Genomic DNA, 14,077 nt, shown 5'->3' with positions numbered 1-14,077 from the left:
ACTTTTTGAAGTTCATTGAAAACTTTTGAAGTTCCCTCATATATCTTAATGACCATGATGGAAATATGGGCATTAGTCAGGTTCTAAGTATTCCTTAGACTATGTCATTACTCAACACAGCATGAGGCTAAATTTGTGAGCAAAGTCATGCTGTCTTCTCTGCCCTCTAGTGTGTGTTAGGAGGCCAGGCTGTGCTGCTGCTCCACGTAGCCCTGGTTCCCTATTCATTCTGCTGCATCTCTACCTTGCTGCTGTTTGGCATCATCAATAAGCTTAGTCAAGAGCATTTCCTCTAGAAATCACATCTTTACTGCACCTTTTCTATGTTTAGGTGTGTTTAGATACACAAATACCACTGTGTTACAGTTGTCTACAGTATTTGGTACAGTCACACGGTGTTCAGGTTTGTAGTGTAGGAGCCATAGGTTCTACCGTATAGCATAAGTGTGCTGTAGCCTGTACCGTCTAGGTTTGTGTAAGTATGCTCTATGGTATTCACACAACAGTGATATCCCCTAACGATATATTTCTCAGAACTCATCCCCATCATTAAGCAATGCATAACTGTGCATACATTTTCTTTTGTTAGAAGTGTTAAGACAGAATCCAAGTCAGGCTGGGAGCCCAGTCATAACTATTTTATTTAACTACTTTCCCAAGGACTTGGACCTTACACTTACTTTACAGCCAACTTCAGAAAACTTCCTAGTGGCAACTAAGAAGGTAGAGAAGCTGTAGAGTGGTCTGGAGGGGGCTCTTCCATTCCCACACGCATGTGCATGAATCATTTCTCCTATCCTAAAGGCTCTTTGGGAAGAAGCTCTAACTGGTGATGAGAGCAAGGTTTGGGGGCTGCTACACTTTGGCAGTGCAGTGATGGGAAGGTGAGAACACAGTTCTAAAGAACAAGAATTGTAGAGTCTGAAGAATATGGGGTCTGGATCCCCAGCACATCCCCTTCATAGGTCTCCATGGGTTGGGAGAGCAGGGTCAGCCTCATTTTTGTTGCAGGATTCACTTGCAGTGTGAATTTCAATTGTACTGGCATCAGAACCTGGAGAGGAAAAGACAAAAGACTGACTGTGTCTGCATCCTAGCAGATTTGTCATCAGCTTCAGAAAATGCTCAGTATTCAGTGCATGGAGTTTTTCATGTACCAACTTTGGTCAAAGTCCTAGCATTCATCTCATCTGCAAAAAAAAAAAAAAAAAAAAAAAAAAAGTGGGAGGTGTGGAAATCTACATCAACTTTCCATCTACATTTTATTAAATCATTACAACGGATGAAACAAGCCCTACAGAATCATCTAGGCTAGTTGATAGGTGACTGCAGCACAGATGCTACAGGTGACACAACTGATGGTTTAGGAAGGTTTTGGAGCCCCAGGACACATGCTGTTTGATTTAGGAGCAGAGCACACTCTTGTGACCACTGGTGCAGCTTCTACTGAGGACGGTAACTCACCCAACAGGGACCCTATGGTTGCCTGGCTACCTACACTCAATTCCAGGAAGTGCCCAAAGGGAGGGAGACCACCACTCTGTAAAACTACGCCACCTCCCAATTGTCCTTTCATGGACGATGCCATATGGTTTTAGCAAGTAGCTCCTCCCTGTCAGCATCTAACTCTACTCATGGAAAACTCATCTCTCAATGCCCAACTAAATACACAGTAGTACATGCCTGGTAACTCTGTCCAATTGGGCTCATTTGTTCTGATTGTGACCCTAGATAAGATGATAAAGTGATGAATGATATTTTTGTAAATACCAGAATGTATTTGTCCAAATATGCTTAGCATTCCCTTCATGAGAAATTGCTGGAGACATTTTTCTCAGGCCTGGATTTCAGGGCAGTTTGCTTCCATGCACAATGTTTTCTTTTAAATCATGAAGAATCTTGTAACTGGTCGAATTTTTCTCTTTACTCCCCATCTTGAAAGCCCAAAGCCAAACTACTAATACATTTTAACTACGTGGAGCTAATTCTACCTGGCTTTCTTTTGATTTCATTGTTATTTCCTTTTGTCCTGTTTTCTTTCTCTATTAATCAATTTTCCCCTTGCTCCTGTCCTCCTTCCAGAATGTGACAAGATTTACAAAAAGCAGACACACTACAAAGAGGGAGAAAAACATAGGCAGCAATAAGCAGTATGAAAGTTAACACCACTCCCATTGAAAGAGTAATCCTGGATGTCAGTCATCATTCTGATAGTGACAGGAGGCAGCCAAATGCCTAGGCAGATAGGGGCAGGTCTCTGGTTTGGGGTTTCAACCCCACCTTCAAGCCAAAAACAGCCTGAAGGCTGAAAGACTGAACTGCTGGTCCCAGATGAAACCTGCAACCCCAAGTGAGAACTTCTGTTCCTGCCCTTTCTCAATTGATTCTTTCTGAATAATGCCTTTTAACCAATTGAACATTCCCTTTTCCAATACTACCTAAGGCCTGCCCCTCCCCAATTCTGAGCCCATAAAAGCCTGGACTCAGCCACATTAGGGAAACTTTCTTGCCTTCTGGTAGGGGGACCACTCCTGCATCCCCTCTCTGCTGAAAGCAGTTTCATTACTCAAAACTCCCTGCCTTGCTCACTCTTCTATAGTCAGTGCATCCTCATTCTTCTTGGGCATGGGACAAGAACTTGGAAACTGGTGTGCAAGCCAGACTTGGCCCAGGCGAGCTGGGTGGGCAGGCCATCTGCTGCGACAGGTAGCATGGCCGAGCGAGGCCTGGGCGGGGCATCACCAGCCAGAGGTCCCCAGCTTGCAAAGTGACCGAGAATAAAATCCTGCATCAATTCCAGCAACACATCTTCCTTCAGAATGTGTGAGACCCTTTGGAACCAATGTCAGAATTATTCTTTCAATCCCCAAATATCCTAGAGTACTTGCTCCAGCTGCAACACAGGTTATGGGCTTTAAGTGGGGAATACAAAGGTGGAAGACACAGCAGAGGGTGGCCTTCCTAACAACAGATGGGGCAAGTGACTGCACTCCAAAAAGCCTCCAAAGCCCTCCACCCATGGGCCTTGCTGACAATTGCAGCTTAGTCTGTGTCCCTCTCAGTTCCCTCACACCCTTAAGCACACTGCCTCTCTCCCTCTCACTCCAGGCTTGGTCCTGCCACAGGGCATTTGCACCTCTCTTTTTCTGCCTGTAAAGCTCTTCTGATTTTCTCATGGCTCCTACACTTCATTAAGGTCTCAATTCTAATATTACGTCATGCTCAGGGAGACTCTCACCACACCCTCTCTAAAACCACGCCCCTACCTCCTCCCTGGTTTTTCTTCATGGCATGTCCCACTACCTGGCTGGAATACAATGTCATTATTTGTGTTTTCCATCCTGTCTCTGCCACTAGAGCAGAGAGTCTCAGTGGACAGGGAATGTGTCTTAGTCACCATAGTGTACCTAATGCCCCAGACAACACCTGGCATGTAGAGGATGCCCAATAAACATGGGGAATGGGTCAGTACAGTCATGTAGGTGCCTTGACAGCAACAGGATGCAGCACTAGTACCTTGGAGCACTCACTAAGACATGAGTATAAAGAAGGGCAGGAATAAGCACAATTTTAAAAGAGATACATGCAGAGTTTGAGAGGACATATTAAGGAACAACAACAACAAAAAAGAAACATTAGACTTATGTAGAAAAGAGGAAGTGAGAAATTGTGACATCAGGAGAGATGTGCTTGGAAAGGATTAGGGAAGCCTGAGCTACAGCAAGAGATGACAATATTACCAAGAAGGCAAGTGTGGGCTGGGCGCAATGGCTCCAGCTGTACCCTAGCACTTTGGGAGGTCGAGTCAGGAGGATCACTTGAGTGTGAGGCCAGCCTGGGCAACATAGACCCTATCTCTTTAAAAAAAAAAAAAAAAAAAAAGGCATGATTGCATGTGCCTGTGGTCCCAGCTACTTGGGAGGCTGAGGTGGAAGGATCTCTTAAGCCCAGGAGTTTGAAGTTGCAGTGAGCTGTGATCATGCCACTGCACTCCAGCCTGGGCAACAGAGTGAGATCCCACCTCAAAAAAAAAGGCAATTGCAATATGTGTCCCCCCCAACACATACACATGCACCTGCCCACACACACACAAGCACTATGGGCTGTGGGAGGACATGGCACTCAGATCTTCCTCTCAGGTTTGGATTAAGATGAGTCCTGGATAATCTTGGTCTGAGTAACTCAGATCAAGTGTGATGAGCTGCTTGAAGAGCAAGTAAGGGATTCAAGGATGTGGGGAGGATGGATCTGGCTGTAGATCGCCCAGCCAGATCCTGAGGAGAGTCTGGGTAGCCGACAAGGATGGTGGAGAGGGTGGTTTTGTTAGTGTGGTGAACCTGCTTTTCCTGGAGCCCAGACACCAGCTGGGAAAACTTCTAAAGGAGCCTTCCAGTTCCGGAGCAACATTCTTGCTGGAAGGAGGCTGGTGGCACTTCAAAAAGACTTGATTCTAACAGGGTCACACACTGTTTATGAGGACATCTGGATTCATGGGAACTCATTTGTGATTTCTGTGGTTCTTTTCAAATAGACTCTGGGCTGGGGTGTCACATGGTGGCTTGTGATCAAGGCCTGGACTGAGGACACTCCCCCGTGACCTCACACTTTGGGACATGTTCTGGGTCCTGTGGCTTTGAAGAATTTCTAGTGCTTTCATCCTCTCCCTAGGGCTCCACAGAAGAGAATATTTACGCATGACAACTTTCTTGAAGCAAATTCTGCTGGGAGGGAGCTGCCCCAGTTCAGCCTGCCTGTGCTCAGTTCAATGAGTGCTTTCCAGCAGCCTTGAATTTCCAAGGGTTTTCTCTGCTGATCTTAAAGGTCTCTGTGAGCAGGGAACGTGCTGGCTGAGCAAGTCTCTGAGAAGATAATTCAACCAGGCTGTTGGAAGATGTTGACTAATTCCCAATTGTTGCAGAATCTGTGAAGATCTAACATCCCTGCAGGAAATGCACATCCCAGTGACCTCATGGTACCCAAGGGCCAACCCCCTTCCTCATGGCCCCCTTTAATGAGCCCTGCAAGTCCAGGTAGGTTGTTTGTATTCTCTCGGCCTCATGCAGTTCTGAGATTTGGACATACAGCCATGCACCACATAATAACCTTTTGGTCAACAACATTCCACATATATGACAGTGGTCCCATAAGATTATAATACTGCATGTGTACTGTACCTTGTCTATATTTAGCCATGTTTATATATACAAGTATTACGTGCTACAATTGCCTACAGTATTCAGTGCAGTAACATGCTTTACAGGTTTGTAGCTTAGGAGCAAGAGGCTATACCATCTAGCCCAGGTATGTAGTTGGGTATACCCTCTCGGTTTGTTTAAGTGAACTCTGTGGTGTTCACACAGCAATGAAATTGCCTAACATGCATTTCTCAGAATGTATCCTCATCGTTAAGGGATGCATGACTGTATATTGGATGTACCTTGTGCCCTCAACTGCCTTTCTCAGATCCCCTGAAAACTTTGAAGTCCTAGAACTGAAACCCCAACCAGCGGGCACTAAGCATGAACCATAGAAAACATGACACCTGGCCCAACTCCACTTCAAGGTGTTAAATTTGATCTGGCCAGCTCAACAAAGTCCAAGGCCCTAGGGTATGCTCTCTTCCACACCCTCATAGCAACTACAGTTGATGGAGACACCAGGTGTTACTTTTAGGGAGAGGGGAAGTAACAGCAGACCACTGAGGGGAAAGCTGATCTCCTAGAGCCCAAGCTGAGACTTCACGTGAGCTGGGTGGGTTTTGCAGAGGAGTGGAATAATGTCCAATTCTTGGGCAGTGTCTCAGGGTGCTACTTGGAGAATAGGCTGCTGAAAAAATTCTGTGTATGCATGGTGCTAGGTAAGGGGCCTTACCATTGGGAGGGGGCTGGTCTAACAGCTTACTAGAAATTTTGCAAATTATGGAGGGGAAGAGAAGTCCATGCTAACATGATGGCTTTTCAGAGGCAGTGAAAAGAAGCAGCCTTGAAAGGCAGCCCACTGAGTGCCCCAAAGGCTCCTGTTTGAAGTATGACTCCTCCTGTTCCAGAAAAGGGTCTGTCCCTCACAGGTACTTCTGCCTTTCCTACCTTCCTCCATGTGCCCACATTTATCTCTACAGCTTACTTGTAGAAACAAGCTCCAACTGGTCCAAAGCACCCCACTCTCTCCCACTCACTTGTTGCTGTCAGTATTTGAATGAATCGACAGGGCTCCGTTGAAACTATGAGAAGGTAACAGGCATGGGAAGGGGAAGGGCTGGGGCTTTGGGTGTTTGCTGTCTTGAAAGAAGTGCTTTGGCCGGACGCGGTGGCTCAAGCCTGTAATCCCAGCACTTTGGGAGGCCGAGACGGGCGGATCACGAGGTCAGGAGATCGAGACCATCCTGGCTAACCCGGTGAAACCCCGTCTCTACTAAAAATACAAAAAACTAGCCCGGCGAGGTGGCGGGCACCTGTAGTCCCAGCTACTGGGAAGGCTGAGGCAGGAGAATGGCGTGAACCCAGGAGGCGGAGCTTGCAGTGAGCTGAGATCCGGCCACTGCACTCCAGCCTGGGTGACAGAGCGAGACTCCGTCTCAAAAAAAAAAAAAGAAGTGCTTTGAAAGAACACTTATTTATATTTCAAAAGCTTTTTTATTTTTTAAATTCCATATCCCAACAGACTTCTGTTTCACTGGGTTATTAAAATCCAGGTATACACACAGAAAAGGCTAAATAACATCCAAAGGACAACAGGGAGACAGAAATTGTGAGAAAAACAAGGGACTGTGAGAGAGATAAAAGATTATGAGGGAGGATGATTGTGGGAAATAATGAGAATTCTGGGGAAAATGAGGAATTACAGGAGACAAAGTGAATTTGGGAAAGTGAACTTGGGAAGAGATGGGAGCTATGGAGGAGAATGGAGAACTGTGGAAGAGAATGGGGAACTGTTAGCAATAAGAGGAATTTTGACAATCACAAGGAATTAGGAGACACAAGGAATTGTGTGAGACTTAACGTACTGTGGGAGACGCAAGGAATTATGGAAAATCATAAACAGGAAATAGTGGGGGAATTGAGCGAGAACTGTGGAAAAGAAGGAATTGTGGGAGAGATAGAGAATTGTGGGACAGAACAGAAAGGAGTGGGGAAACTGGAATTCTGGGGAGAATAATTTCCTTTGTGAGACACAAAGAAAATTTGGGTAAAGAGAATTTGTAGGAGAGACAAAATGCGATAGAGAAAGGATTATCTTAGGCTGGGCGCCGTGGCTCATGCCTGTAATCCTAGCACTTTGGGAGGCCAAGGCGGGCAGACCACTTGAGGTCAGGAGTTCAAGACTAGCCTAGCCAAAATGGTGAAACCACATCTCTACAAAAAATACAAAAAAAGTAGCTGGAACTACTAGGGAGCCTGAGGCAGGAGAATTGCTTGAGCCCGGGAGGCAGAGGTTGCAGTGAGCTGAAATCATGCTACTGCACTCCAGCCTGGGCAACAGAGCAAGATTCTGTCTCAAAAACAAAACAAAACAAAACAAAAAAGGAAGGAGAATCTTAGAAGAGAAACAGTGGTGATGTACAAGAATGATGGAGAAATATGGAAGATAATGGGAAAGTGTAGAAGGGAACAGAATTTGGAGGAGAGGAAAGAATTATGGGAAAGGACAGAATCATGGGGGGGAAATGGTGGAAAACCGAGACTTAACAAGAGAAAAAGGATTATGGGAAAGACAGGGTATTTTGGGAGAGAAAAGAAAAATGTAGAAAAAATAAGAATTTTAGTGAGAATGAGGCACTGTGAGACAGAAAGGGAATTTGGAGAGAGCCAGGGAAGTGTGAGGAATAAAAAAATCATGGGAGAAAATGGAATTATAGGAGAGAACAGAAATTTGTGAGAGAGAGCAGAGAACAGAGAATTGTGGGAGAGAATAGGTAATTGTGGGCAATATAAGGAATTGTGGACGAAAGGAATTGTGGAAGGCAAGATATTGTAGAAAAGAGAACTGCGCCAGGCACAAAGGATTAATGGGAAAGACTAGAGAGTTATGGGAAGGTGATGAAATTGTGAGGAAAAGTCAGGAATTGTGAAGGAGAATGTTGAATTTGGGGAGAGAAATTATGGCAGAAAATGAAAAATTATAAAAGAACTACATGTGAGACAATTTAATAGCAGAATTATAGAAAAAGAGATTTGTGAAAGATAAGAATAAAAAATTGTAGGAGAAATAGAGAATCTGTGGCAAAGACAAAGATTGTTGGATAAATGGGGACTTAATGAGAGAAACAGGGAACTGTGGGAGAGACCAGAGAACCATGAGAAAGACAGGGATTGTGAGATGAACAGGGAATTATGGGAGGAAACAGAGGATTGTAGGAACGACCAAGATTGTGGGAGAAATAAGAATTATGGGAGAGCAGGGAATTGTGTGAAGGACAGGAATTGTGGAGAACAGAGAGTTGTGGGAGAAACGAAGTATGAGAAAACAAGACATTGTGGGAAAGACAGACTTGTAGGAAACATACAGGACTATGGGTGGGAATACAGAATTGTGGGAAAGAGCTGCAATTGTGGGAAAAGCAGGAAATGGCGGGAGAGAATACTGAATCTTGGGAGAAAATGAATTATGGTGCAGAATTAGTTGTAGGAGAAATGGAATTACAGGGCAGAGAGAATGTGGTATAGAGAGAATACAATTATAAAAGAAAGATTTCTGAAATAGAAGAATGGAGAATTGGTCAGGCACGGTGACTCACATCTATAATCCCAGCACTTTGGGGGACCGAAGTGGGCAGATCACTTGAGGTCAGGAGTTTGAAACTAGCCTGGCCAACATGGTGAAACCCCATCTCTACTAAAAATACAAAAATTAGCCAGGCATGGTGGCGTGCTCCTGTTGTCCCAGCTACTCTGGAGGCTGAGGCACAAGAATCACTTGAGCCCAAGAGGTGGAGGTTGCAGTAAGCTGAGATCGTGCCACTGTACTCACCCTGGGCAACAGAGTGAATGAGACACCATCTAAAAAAAAAAAAAAAAAAAAAAAAAAAAGAATGGCAAATTCTGAGAGAAAGAAGAGACATGTGAGAAAGAAGAAATTGTTAGAGAAATATGGTACAGTGGGAGAAACAGGAAATTGCTAGAGAAAGACAAGGATTGTGGGAGACACAAGGTATTGTGGGAAACACAAGGCATTATGGAAAATTGTGAAGCCGTGTTGTGGGAGAAAAAAGGAATCATGGGAAAGATGAGGGTTGTGGGAGACTCCAGGTACTATGGGAGAAACACAGAATTGTGGGAAAGACAAGGCTTGTGGGAGATTCCAGGTATTATGGGAGACACAAGGCATTATGGAAAACCATGAAGCCATATTGTGGGAGAAAAAAGTAATTGTGGGAAAGATGGGGGTTGTGGGAGACTCAAGGTACTGTGTGAGAAACAGAATTGTGGGAAAGACAAGGCTTGTGGGAGATTCCAGGTATTATGGGAGATTCACAGCATTATGAAAAATTGTAAAAAGGGATTGTGGGAGAAACGAGGAATTGTGGGAAAGATTAGGATTGTGGGGGACTCAAGGTATTGTGAGAAAGAGAACTGTGGAAAAAACAAGGATTATTGGAAAGAATGGAGAATTATGGAAAGGGGAGGAATTGAGGGACAGGCCGGAATTGTGGTAGAGAATGGAGACTTGTGGGAGAGAACAAATTAGAGCGGAGAATGTAGAACTGTAGGAGAGACAGATTGTGGTAGAAAACAGATTATAGAAGAGGCCTGACATGGTGGCTCACACCTGTAATCCCAAAACTTTGGGAAGCCGAGGTGGGCAGATCACAAAGTCAGGAGTTCCAGACCAGCCTGGCCAACATGGTGAAACCCCGTCTCTACTAAAAATACAAAAATTAGCTGGGCGTGGTGGTAGGTGCCTGTAATCCCAGCTACTCAAGAAGCTGAGGCAGGAGAATGATTTGAACCCAGGAGGCAGAGGTTGTGGTGAGCTGAGATCACGCCATTGCACTCCAGTCTGGGCAACAAGAGCAAAACTCTGTCTCAAAAAAAAAAAAAAAAAGAAAGAAAGAAAAAGAAAATAGGTTATAGAAGAAAGCAGATTTTCAAGAAAAAATAGAATGGAGAATTGTGGGAGAAAACAATTGTTAGGGGAATGTTGTTGTGAGAGAAATAGGGAATTATGAGAGAAAAAAGAATTGTGAGACAGACAGGTGACTGTGGGAAAGAATGCCAAATTATGGAGAGCCATGGAACTCTGGGAGAAATACAGAATTGGGGAAAATACAGGGTATTGTGGGAGATACATGGAATTGTGGGAGAGACAGGGATTATGGGAGAAACAGAATTGTGGAAGAGTAGGGAGGATTGAGGGTCGAACCAAGAATGGCGGGGTGGGTGTAGTATGGAATTGGGGAGATAAAAGGCATTGTGGGAGAAACAGTTATGCTCCTTTCTGGCCATGTTCCTGGGCTCTGAATGGGCCTCGCCCCACCTGTGTGGGAACACAGCACCTGTGTTCTATCCTAACCACGACCTCTCCACTCCCAACAACCCTAAGCCTCAGCCTCACCGGCCTGGGCTTCTCCCCAGAATGATCCCTAAATCTTGCAAGTTTGTGTACTAGCACATTCGTCTTCCAGGAAAGATCTATACTCTTGCTCCCACCAGAAATGCCCTGCCCTTAGTAGCCACATTCCCCCTGCCAGACTCTGCCCCTCCCCTCTCACCAGGCCCCACCCCAAAACACAGTCCCAGCCAGGCCCTATAAGCTCCACCCAGGCCCCACCCCTCCTGCCAGGCCATGCCCCCCTGGCTCGCTCCCTGGAGGGAACCAGGAGGTACCAAGGGGCTGGGTCTCCTGAGAGCCAGCGCAGGTCCAGAGCTGGGTGTCTGCACATCTAGGGAGTCAAAAGCTGTTCAGGTGCACAATCCTCCCCTAATAATGACTCTCTTCAGGATTCTCCCAGATCCAAACACCTCGACTTGATGAGCAGAGAGTGTTTAGCAACGAGGCACAATGGTGACTGGGTGTGGAACCCAGCTCCATCCAGCAGCTCTCCGCCTTCCTAAGCGGAGACACAGATCCCCTCAATGGAAACCGCTGCCACAATCACAAAACGCGATGCATTACGTGTTTTCTCCCACGCCCACGCACTGGGCTGGTCCTACAAGCAAACTGCAGTGTCTCTCCACTTAAAAACCTTAAATGGCCTTTTCACTGGCCACCGGATAAAGCCCAAATGCCTTAGCAGAATCTTTATAAACCCTTCACCACTTCTCCAGCTTCCCGCAAGGCCTCCATACCACGCTGAGCCACAGTCATCCTCAAACAAGACGCAGACTTCCGTGCTAACTCAACACTGCGTCTTCCTCATCTGAATTTTCTGTCTCCTCTTTGCCCATGCTGTTCTATCATGTAAGACCCGGCCCGCACATCACCTGCTCCAGGAACTCTCACCAGTGTTCCAAAACCAACGTAGTCCTGCATTGCCTGTGTTCCTTTAACTCTTCACAGGTTTTTAAAAATAAAAAATAGTATTGTCCTTACTTACTTGTGAGTTTCACAAATTACACTTCTCAGGAACACTCACCCATCGCAGCTAAAATGGTGTTGAATATTTGCTTAAGACGAAATTCAGTTAACTTGTGTGAAGTACCTAGTAAGTTCCAGACACCATATCAGATACTTAATAAAGCTCAATGCCAGCCTATGGTCTTGTAGTGAAACCAAAGGCAGTAGGGTCTGAAGGGTATGATGAACAAGTTGAACTTTATCTCCATGGTCTACATAGGGAGAAGCCCGTGGCTAACTTTTTTCTGTATCGGCCATAGTAATGATCAGGTGCAGCCAATAGGAAAGCGGCCCTGTAAGGGGTTTTCCTTGACTTTATGCACAGAAGTAGTATTTGATGCACACTTAACTTACCCAAATTCACCTCTACTTAGTGAGGGGCTGGGGAGGTATGGCAGGGTGAGTAGGTGAGGATTTACATAGTCCCAGGGATCCTGCTGCCTGCAAGCTGGTAAAGCTCTGGTAGGAAAATCTGAATGACACCTGCGTTTCCCCCGCCACTGACAGAAGGGAAGCACATTCCGGGGTGACAGGTAAGTGGCCCCAGAGACATACCCACCAGGAAAGATTCAGAAGGGATCCTAAAACTGTCCCCAAACAATACAATGGTGATGAGAGCCAAAAGTCAGATGTGGAAATATTAAAAAATGTGAGGTGTCCTAGGCAGCAAATTCATTTTAATTTCTGAATAAACGCCTTTTTAATTATTTTTAGATTAATGTATGCAAATTCCTGCATAGGGTTACCATACAAAAAGGTGATGACTGCATGTTATGGGCAATTTTAAGATATTCGAAGGGGACTAGATGCAAACTTATGACCCTAACCACCACCTCAGTACCACTACCACTTTATACTTTTTTTTTTAAGAGATGGGGTCTCACTATGTTGCCCAGTCTGGACTCCAACTCCTGGCCTCAAATGATCCTCCTTCCTCAGCCTCCTGAGCAGCTGGGAATACAGGTTCATACTACCAGACCAGGCCACTTTATACTTTTGCAGACGTTTGTTGTTAATTTTGAAAACTCAATCTGTGCTTTAGGCTCTGCCCTCAGAAAGCCTAACAGATGTTACCTAATAGTATGTCACTTGGAGTTCTAAATCGGCAGCTGCCTTTTTACAGGAATTCTTCCCATAATAAAAAAATACTGATTGTATTTCTCATTTTTCTCAAAAGGCTTTCCTTTTGTTCTTTCCTTTTCCTCCAATGTTTTCTGCAATTGCTATTTTCATTGATTGTTCTATTATTAGAATAGAATGATTTTTTAAAATATTTAATTTTCCCCAATATACTGTGAGATCCTTGAGGGCCAGGTTTACACATCTCCAGTATCTCCACCCCACTCAGCTCCTAGTACACAGCCTGGTAGAGTTTTGGACAGTCATAAGTAGTTATTAACAGAATTAGAATGGGCCAGGTGCAGTGGCTCAGGCCTATAATCATAGCACTTTGGGAGGCCAAGATGGGAGGATCATTTACAGGAGTTTAAGACCAACCTGGGCAACATAGGGAGACCCCAACTCTACAAAATAAATTTTTAAAAAACACACACATAAAGCCAAAGAAAATTAGCAGGACATGGTGGCATCCGCCTGTGGTCCTAACTACTCAGGAGCCTGAGGTGGAAAGATTGCTTGAGCCCAGTAGATCAAGGCTGCAGTGAGCCATGTTCGTTCCACTGCACTTCAGCCTGGATAACAGAGTGAGACCCTGTCTCATAAATAAGTAAATAAATAAATAAATCAAAGAATAGGTGTATCCATACAATGAAATATTATCAATCCATAAAAAGAATGAAGTTCTGACACCTGCTACAACATGGGTGAATCTAGAGAACAGTATCTGAAGTAAAAGAAACCAGACACAACAGGACAAATATTACACAACACCCTTTCTATGTAAGATCCAGAACAGCAAACCCATAGAGACAGAAAGGAGATTCATGGCTGCCAGGGGCTGGGGAGAAGAGATGGGAAATGACTCCTTGGGGACACAGGGTTTCTTTCTGCAGTGATGAACATGTTCTGACTTAGATAGTGGTGACGTGTGCACAACCACTGAAATGTGCCATTTAAAGGGGTGAACTTTGTGGTATGTGAATTATATCTCAAATTTTTTAAAAAGCCAAGGGGCTGGGTGCAGTGGCTCAAGCCTATTATCCCAGCACTTTGGGAGGCTGATGCAGGAGGACCACTTGAAACTAGCCTGGACAACATAATTGGACCTCATGTCTCCAAAAACTAAAAATAAAATAAACTAGGCATGGTGGTGTGCACCTGTAGTCCCAGCTACTCAGGAGGTCGGATGGGAGGATTGCTTAAACCCAGGAGGTGCAGGCTGCAGTAAGCCGTGTTCTTTCCACTGTGCTCTAGCCTGGGTAACAGAGGGAGACCCTGTCTCAAAAAACAAAACAAAAACAGGGAGCCCTCACAGACAGCAGCCTCCAGGAACGGCTGCCCTGCTTATTTTTCTATTGGATCTTTATTTGCTTTTCCTAAACCTCTATGTGAAAACATCCAACCT

At 45.0% G+C, this 14,077-nt stretch overlaps 1 protein-coding gene across 1 annotated transcript in view; it reads right to left on the bottom strand.

The window, feature by feature from the left end:
* Window positions 1–625: 625 nt before the first annotated feature.
* The window catches only part of GPR143 (G protein-coupled receptor 143), a 42,970-nt gene continuing 29,518 nt past the window's right edge, over window positions 626–14,077 (bottom strand). Inside the window, 1 exon segment of the mRNA XM_033201594.1 lies at window positions 626–1,076. Coding sequence (XP_033057485.1) covers window positions 960–1,076 — 117 coding nt within the window. The 3' untranslated portion in view covers window positions 626–959.

Source organism: Trachypithecus francoisi, unplaced genomic scaffold (assembly GCF_009764315.1).
Source record: "Trachypithecus francoisi isolate TF-2019V2 unplaced genomic scaffold, Tfra_2.0 Lachesis_group6, whole genome shotgun sequence".
Lineage (NCBI taxonomy): Eukaryota > Metazoa > Chordata > Mammalia > Primates > Cercopithecidae > Trachypithecus > Trachypithecus francoisi.
This window is presented reverse-complemented; position numbering and strand designations above follow the sequence as displayed.